Here is an 8,818-nt window from a genome sequence, read left to right as displayed (position 1 = left end):
TAAACATCAGAATAAGAAGAAATCTGTAGCGCTGGTGGAGATGTCGGTTAAATTGTATGTGGGTTTTGTTTGCTTGTTTGTGTTTTTTTTTGTTTTTTTTTGTTTTTTTTTTTTGGTGGATTTGCCAAATCCTCACCAAGTGGTTAATGCCTGGTGTGCGGTCCACCAGTTGTAAACCTAGGTAAGAAGGACACTATTCATGTTTCACATTTAACAAATATACTTCTGTTCACCCCTTTCATCTGCATACTCTTAGCTTTGTCTTGTTTTTTTCCACTAAGGTTTAGACTCCTATCAGAAAATATAATTAATAAAATTAATAATGAATCAGAATCCCTTATTATCTGTGATGTCCACGTTGTACAATGAAAAAAAAAAAAAAAGAAGTTTAACCATATCCTTTGTGACTGTTGATGGTGGGCTTGTTGTAGCTGTCAGGCTGTCTTGTTTTAGTTTCCTTTTTATTTATTTTTTTTGTGTTTCTGCATTTCATCACACACACAATAGGGACACAGTCTAGGAAGGGGGCCGGAGAGGCACACCTGGGCCCGCACGCCTCACTCTGTGTTCGTCTCTATTGACTGATTGAATTTGGGGTGGCCGACTCCGGAATTTTCCCGGGGGGTGGGGGTGCACTGTGGTGGGCAGAGCGGCAGCTGAGCCCCAGCCCGCCTGGTAACAGAGGTCACGCAATGCAGCTTGCCAGTGGGTCCAAGGCCGGCGTGGCTTCTTCTCGTTTGGAAAAAGAAAGAAAACAGCTGTACCTACGTGTCTGCCAGGCGGCTTCCAATTTCCTGTTCACCTTGTTTTCCCAAAGTATCCTTCGCTCCCCTCCCTGGAATGTGTGTCCCATTAGGCTCTGATTCTCTGCATTTCGTGGGCTCATGTCTGATTTGGAACGGGGATGCTCGTGGTGCTGTCGTTGCCATTGCTGATGTGTTGGCGGTGGCGGTGACGGCAGCTGCTCCCCGGCGGGGGAAGGGGCACTCACATCAAAATTTGAGGAGTAGGTGCAAGATCAGAAGCGGCAGCAGCCAAGTGCAGCCCGCCCTCCTCCACGACCCGTTGCTCACCTCGCTGACTGCGCCCGGACCTGCAGAGAGAACACACCGGCATAAGCCCAGATGGAGAAGAGGCGCCCCCTCCAACTGGGGGCATCCAGTGGTCCAGCTCCATACACCAGGGCTGCATTAGAAATAATCCTCCCACAGCCTGGAGCCCATGGATGCAGCTATGGGCTGGATGGGGAGTCTGCCTGGGCCAGGAGGGAAGGTGAGGTTCAGGCTAGTGTATGCAGGTGGCCATTGCTCCTTTGTTGCCACAGCTGCTCAAGGGCAAGACCAAGGAGAAGGTGACAGATGGATTAATACCTTGCCCAGAGCTCAGTAAAATTAGACCCCTGTGTCCCCTTTGTCATCCAACCCCAGTGAGAGCTGCCTCCCTTAAAGATCCCCACGGCCCTCCAGCCACTCCACCTGTCATGCAGGACAGGACTTGCTGGATATACCAACCACCGTTATGGCCGCTGCATTGGGTTCACCACTCATTCTGTCAATTGTTCAATCTCCGGCCAGCGCCCAGGCTTCCACCTGCAGCATTTGGCCTCTCCCCTATCTGGACAAAGTAACAGCAGACCTAGGTCAAGTATCACATGCCTGAAAGGCCAAAACCAATTCACATGAGGTGGAGGTGGGATCAAGCAAAGAAACAGGTGGCTTTTTGCTGCATACATGGAAGTGAGGGAAGGTTTATATGGGCCATGGTATATAGTACCCACCATGGCCTGTGTCTGTGGGTGGGAGAAGGATGGCACATTCCCCCAGGAGGTGCAGAGCAGCCTGGCCCACAGACAGCTGCTCTTTGAGATGGGGCCGAATTTGGGAGGCAAAAAGATGATGAGGTCCTAACATCCCCCAGCAGCTTCCCTATCCTATGAAGGATAAGCTTTTCGGCTTCCCCAGCCCCATGGCCATGAATGTCCATGACACATAGAGCTATGATTCATGAACAGTACGCACGATTGGGATGCCAGGATGAACTAGGTGCCTAAGAAGCAAGGCATATTCTCAGCCTGCTCTCATGTGCTCTGGCACACTGTGTCACATTGGATTTAAAGGGGGTATTTAAAGCCAGTGTCCTCCCTAAGTCCACTTGCTCTTTGGGGAGAAGGAGCAAAGCCAAAACCTGCTTGCCTGACAGCACGGAGCCACTTCCGGCCAACACAGATCCGCAGCAAACCAGGCTTCTTGACTCCACCTGGAGTTATCCCCTCCAGTTCAGAACTCCTGGCCTGAAAACACTGCTCATATGATTCATTTCTTGGACCTTTGGGGCAAATCTCTGATTCTGGGGCAGCAGCTAAATAGAGTTTGAAATGCACCAACTCATCCAACCTCTGTGCCCCTTGTGCCTGGTTTGCAGCGCAGGGGAGCAAAATTTGCCACCTCAAAATGTCTCCTTGGCTTGTGGATTATTTTGAGCTGAAATCAGTCAAGGTCCAGAGGACTCAGAAAGAACCTCTGGCCTACCCCCTAACTGCCTACAGAGTGTGGAAACAGAGGGGCCCAGTCCAGGAAGCGAGCAGTCACCATAGGTTAAGTGTTAGGGGTGGAGACACGGAGAGCCCGCCCAGTCTGCCTGTTGTAATTTATTGCTGTGTCCTCCTCTCTGCCCGGCCCAGCAGACACATGTCTACCAAACAGTGGCTTTTCCAACTCTATGTAAATTGCCTTCCTTGCCTCTGAAGTCCCAGTCCCCTGCTCCCAACATCCTCCTTTGTCTTTAGCCAAAGATGGTATAGTTAAGGCAAGAGCTTTGGCCATTTGGGTGAATGAATTCGTTATCCTGGGTCTCTTTTTCATTTATATGCTATTAAATGATTATTTGATTTTCTCCTGTGCATCTGCCTCATGTCAATTTAATCCTTGGACCAGCCAGGAGACATGAGGCGGGCAGAAGACATTTTCTTCCTCCCTAACACTGCGATCCCAAGACCCAAACTTCTCAGCACTGCGAGTTCGCCTGAAAAGTGGGACAAAAGTCACTCCTTCTGCTCCCCGCCAGGAAGGTGAACTCCTGGGCATCAGAAAACCAAAAGCATCGGCCATGGAAAGCCCTCCTTCATCCAGTCCACTGGTGAACAGGTGACGAAGCATTCCCATGCAGTGCCACAAGGCTTATTTCAATTTCAAATTTGCTTCTCCTTAACCATTGATCCCTAGTTGTTTGGAGCATCTAAAATCTAACTATTATGTTTCTATATAAACCACCACCTGGAACTCCAGCCTTTAGATTCAGTCAGCCGGGTTCCATGCCTGCTGGGAGGGTTGGCAGCTGCATTCCTCTCCCCAAACACACTGGTCCAGGGTTCCAAACCTGCATCCTGAATGCCTGCCTTAGGACATCGGGACAGATGTGTGTCTTTTGGCACAGGGCACCTTTCCTCTTTTACCTCTTTTGTCCTGAACACTCACTGTCACAGCTCTGAAACCCACTCCGCTCTCACCTCAGCACAGACCTTCTTGTAAGAGAAGGGAAACAAGGCTGGTACCTGCAGTGAGTTGCTCTCTACCTCTCCTGCCACACACCACACAGACAGCCCCACAGGGGCCTGGCTGGGTTACAGGATAAGAAAAGTCAGGAACCTTGTCTGCCCACCAGGGAGTCTCTAATGCCTGGCTGGAGGCATCTGGGAGCTGGCAAAGGCCCAGGCACCTGGCAATGGCCATGGCGCCAGTGGTGTCCTGGCCTCTGTACCCTCAGGGCTCCTTTGTGGCTCTGTGGCCTGCTGCGATGTACACAGAGAGCTGGCAGGGAGGGGGCCTGGCCCCCGTGTCAGAAAACTCCTTCCAGAGCAGAAAGGAAAAGGCTGCCAGGTGTGCTGGAGCCTCTGTCCAGGCGATGTGCTGTGGCCCCCTCTGGCCCGGGTGCACCGGGGCTGTTCCTCCCTGCAGAGACCACGTCCAGCCTGGACTTGCCTCCCCCACAGCCTCCATCTCCCTGACCCAGCCTCCCACAGGCTGGTCTGTCTTGAATACAGCTTCTTGGACACAGCTTCTCAGGAGAAGAAAAGAGGGGTGGCACCTGGAGAAACGTCATCCTTTCAGAGGGGACACACACCAGCTCTGGGCCACCTGTGTCTGGTCCCCTTGGTTTATTCCTTATTCCAGGCTTGTGTGTGACCCCAAGCCAGCCAGACCACTGATGGACTGGATTCCTTCAGCTTCTTCAAAACTTCCCTGATTGCTCTGTAGGACACTCACCACTTCCCAGTCCCACCCCCAAAACCCTCAACCCACCTTCTGCCTCCTCAGCCCCTCTTTCCTACCACACGGGCCCTGGGCTCTCCCTGCCCCATCCCATGCAACACCAGCAGGTGTGCACTGCACACACGTGTTACACACGATCATGCACCTTCCAGCCTGTTCTCCTTCCTTCCCACCCTCACACTTTCTGCCTGAAATGCACTTCACCTGACCCATGCTCATTCCTCATTCCAGGTTCTGTTCTGGCCCCAGTCACCTCTTCCAGGCAGCCTTCCTTGACTTGCTCTGGTCTACTTCCATAGTGCCACAGGCACCCCATTATTAACATCTGCCCCACCCTGTCCTACCCTCTTTATGTGTCTCTTTACATTTCTCATTTATGTATACACTTCTTCCTCTGGGCTGTGAGCTCCTTAAGGCCCAGGTCTGTGCCTACCTGGACTCTTGGCAGGTATTTTATAAATGGTGGCTGAAGGAAGGAGGGAGCCAGAACAGAGGGCTATGCTGATGTGTCCATATTTTATCTCTGTGTTTTTCTTTCTCATAAGACTCTACTTGGGAAAACAAAACAAAACAAAAAATGCAAAAAACCATACTGAAAACAAAGCAAAACATCCTTCTCATATGTTGCCTTCTGCTTTACTTTGATCTTCTCTTCCAAATATCCTTCCCTTCCCTTTTTAAGGAGTTCCAATAAAAGTCACTGAAAATTCTTGTGGTTGAGGAAAGCTTTGACACAGATGTAAGATCTTATTAGTTAGGATTCCAAGCCAAGTGCCTGCAATGGATAAAGGGGTCCAGTCCTTTAAGGACTCTTATGCATGAGATGAAGGTTATTGTCGCCTGCTCTGATGTGCGGAAACTCAACCTCGGGGACCTGAAAGTGACTTCCCCAAGGTCCCTTGACGTCTGTCTCCAAATATATTTTTCTTTCCTCTAACTCAGAGCTGTTGTGCTGTGTAACTTACACAGCTCCAGGAGTGAAAGATGAGGGAGTGAAGCCACAGGGTCTGCCCTGCCCAGACACGGGTTAAGGTGGGAAGCAGGCAGGCATCCCACGCTGAGCTGCACAGGAAGGATGCTCTGAGAGGAGGACTTTCTGGTCTGGCAGGTGTGGCTCCCAAGACCCCCGAGCAAGGCCCTCTCAGAGCTGATGCTGGCTGGAGCCACGGCTCAGCCCATCTGCCTGGTGACAGGGCCACACAGAGGAGGCCCCTGTTCTTTACCCAGCCAAGTCCCCACTCCGCAACAGTTGCCTTGACTGCCTCTATCTCATTAGAGAACTGTGGAGGCTTAAAGAGACTAATTACCAGGACAGTTAGGGTCCTGGAGAACTGTGATGAGTGTCAATTATCCATCAGAAACATCTGGCAGGAATGAAAGCCTCAAATAAGATGCATTTTATTCGTAGCCAAGTGACTCACCCAGGAACCTCCCATTTCCTTCCCCTCTCCCCTCCCTCCTGCCACTTCTCTTCCAGCTCGAAGTTAGTGAGAGAGAAGGAGAGATTGGGGTAAGCAAAGGCCAGCATGCAAGGCCAAGGTCTAAGATGATCATTGCATTAGAGCATCCGGGTGCAAAGGAAGAGGCAGGACTGGTGCAGAGGGGCCCAGACGTGGAGCTATTCTGGGCACTGACAGGCCCTCATTAGTGCTGCCAGCAAAGACACGTTAGATCTGCAGGGGAAGCACCCAGGGAGAATCAGATGTCCTTGGGAGACAGTTAACCCAAATTGCCACAGGGCCAGGGCCCAAGGTCAGGGCAGTTCCCACTGGGCTGCCTCCTGCGGTTAGCTCCGAAGAGAAGGCGTCTTGCAAGAAGGCAAAAGAGATCTGTGCACCCCATCCCGCCCAGGCAGCAGCTGCCTGCAAAGTAAACATACCAACCTTTCCCTGGGGTCAGAGCTGTGGTTCTCACTGCTAAAAGAAATGAAAAACAAGCCGCTGTTAAGGCAGAAAGCAGCCGGAGTCAATTGCTTTACCCTCCCATGGCTTCCAGGAGGGAGGATGAACTCCTAGCCCAGCCTTCCTGACGCCCCCTCTGCTTGGCTGGAAAGTGCCAGAGATTGAATTGGGGGCCGGGGAAGGACACAAATGATGGTCCCATTGGACAGCCGACCTAAAGGGAGCCAGCACCCTTCCATGTGCCTTGGCAGGGGATGCCAGCACCATGGAGCTGAGGCCCTGAGCCAATGAGTACTTCTTTGCAAAACAACCTTCTTTCTTTGGCCACTAGACTATCCTCTAATTAGCTGAAGTCTGCAGGTTTTAATAGAAAATTGGCTGATGCAAATGGACCGTTCTCCAGCCATCTGAATGGAGGTGCCCATGCTATGTTTGAGATGTCAGTTTAACTAGCATTTCTCTATGCATTGTAGGAATACTGGTGAGCAGACTTCCCATGGTGGCTCAGCGGTAGTGAACCCAACTAGTATCCTTGAGGAGGTGGTTTTGATCCCTGGCCTCGCTCCCTGGGTCAGAGATCTGGCGTTACTGTGAGCTGTGGTGTAGGTTGTTGATATGGCTCGGATCCTGCATTGCTGTGGTTGTGGCATATGCCAGCGCTACAGCTCTGATTTGACACCTAGCCTGGGAACTTCCATATGCCACGGGATGGCCCTAAAAAGCAATAATAAGACATTTTTTAAAAAGTAAAAGAAAATGGTGAGCAAAACTCCACATACCAGAGGAGCCCAGACCCCTGATATTTGACCTCTCTTGATGAGTCAGACTAAGCAAGCTGGCCCAGGGGGCTTCCTTTCTCCAGGGCATCCTAAGGCAATAAGAACAGCAACCTTGCTGCTGAGATCCACCTATGGAAATAGTGGGCACCAACCTGTTTCTGCTGGCTAGCCCCAGACAGACCTCCATTCACCAGTTCAAGCTCTCAGAAGAATCCACAGAGCCTGTTCTGCTGACTGGCCCGAAGGGGGTTGATCTCTAATCTTTCACTTCCCTATTAAGCTGGGGGCTTTGCACATGTCCACTCTGGATACAGAGGATGGAAAATCCCTTCACAGTATAAGTGTATATCAAAGAACTGTGATGCATACATGAAACATCTTACAATTTTTTTCTGTCAATTATACCTAAAGAAAAGGTAAAGTAAAGCTGAAAAAAAAAGGGGGGGGGAGACCAAAGTCTTTTGCATCAAAGTGATAATTCTCTGTGCAAACGTCTTGGCATATGGAAGGAAGGACACATAGATATAACTCAACCTAAACTCAAGTAAAACTGAATCGTCTGCCCAAAGTAATATGAACATGGTCCTGTGCATTTGAGCTCTCTATCTACTATTTAAAGGCCCCTGAGATCATGTCTCGATCCAGGTGGACAAGAACAACCCCGAGAAGCCACTCTGGAAAAGACATAATGCCTGGTCTATGACCAAAAATCACATCAAAGGCATGACTCAAAACAGATCAGAGGAAAAGTCAGGGTGATGGAGAAAAGCCAGGAGTGCTGGTCCACACTGTCTGTGCCTTTAGCAAGGACAGTCCCTTGGCGAGATCGCTAGGCCCTAGATGCCCACCCAGAAGCAAAGGAGGAGCTGTTTTCATGAATTGTCTTATTTAGGTACCGCTAGATGGAGTCTCACCACACCAGGACGGAGGGTGCCCGGAAAGGGGGAGGACAGTCTGCAGAGACACCTTTCCACCCCCAAGCCACACTCAGTGCAAACGAAGGGCATGTGTCGGGGAGGCAACCCACAGAGCAATGGGGTACTGGTTTAGCTTCTGCTAGAGGATGCAGGGAAGGGCTCTATTTGTAGTCTGACTTGTTGGAACCATCGGGAAAAGGAATCCATTGCAAGCATTTGCTCCACAGTGCTCTAGAACCAGAAGTGACTTTCTGTAAGGCAAAGATCTGAGAGCAACTTCAGTGTAGTGGTTCACCTCCAGAAACTCCTGCTCCTCCCTGAATCTCCAAGGTCATCACTGTTAGCATCCACATGGGTAAAAGGAAATTTGACACCCATTCTTGACCTTCCTAGAGCTTAACCTTGGGCTTTTTCAGGTAGCACTGTTTCAACTCTTCCAGTACACTAGGAGGCCCTTCTACCCCACATGCAACTCACCACAGTGAGTTGGGAAATATAACAAAGGTACTCTTTACATTTGCTCGAGACCCCTCATTCTGCACTCCAGTCCCTTCCCTGTGATTTGGTTAAAGGAAGAGCTGGAGAAACTCTTTCTACATCATATCCATCATCATGACATGCTATCACCTTTGGGTCCAGCTTCCAGGGATAGGATCCTCTGTCTAGACAAGTACTAGCCATAAGCTCATGCCTTTGAATTAACTCCTGGCTATCAAGAAAACCAATAATCCTTAAAAATCCAAGCATACATTTTCCTTGCCAAGAGCTTGCCTGAAATGTGTGATCTTTCCATTGACATATTAATGGGAAGCCAGGTAGAGTTAGAAAAAAAGGAAAGAAAGCCAGAAAGAAAGAAAGCCAGAAAGCCAGAAAGAAAGAAAGAAAGAAAGAAAGAAAGAAAGAAAGAAAGAAAGAAAGAAAGAAAGAAAGAAAGAAAGAAAGAAAGAAAGAAA

General features: G+C 49.9%; 1 protein-coding gene across 5 annotated transcripts in view; it reads right to left on the bottom strand.

Moving 5' to 3' along the window:
• Window positions 1-453: 453 nt before the first annotated feature.
• NTM (neurotrimin) overlaps window positions 454-8,818 on the bottom strand; it is a 999,601-nt gene continuing 991,236 nt past the window's right edge. For 3 of the 5 annotated variants that reach the window (XM_047753590.1, XM_047753587.1, XM_047753589.1), the window contains one exon: window positions 454-1,093. In XM_047753590.1, coding sequence (XP_047609546.1) covers window positions 993-1,093 — 101 coding nt within the window. In that variant the 3' untranslated portion in view covers window positions 454-992. Of the gene's footprint in view, window positions 1,094-6,151; window positions 6,185-8,818 lie in introns of all 5 variants that reach the window. The other 2 variants (XM_047753588.1, XM_047753586.1) reach the window with 1 other exon arrangement.

This window comes from Phacochoerus africanus, chromosome 11 (assembly GCF_016906955.1).
Source record: "Phacochoerus africanus isolate WHEZ1 chromosome 11, ROS_Pafr_v1, whole genome shotgun sequence".
Taxonomy (NCBI): domain Eukaryota; kingdom Metazoa; phylum Chordata; class Mammalia; order Artiodactyla; family Suidae; genus Phacochoerus; species Phacochoerus africanus.
Note: the sequence above shows the minus strand (reverse complement) of the source record. Positions and strands in the feature narration are given on the sequence as shown.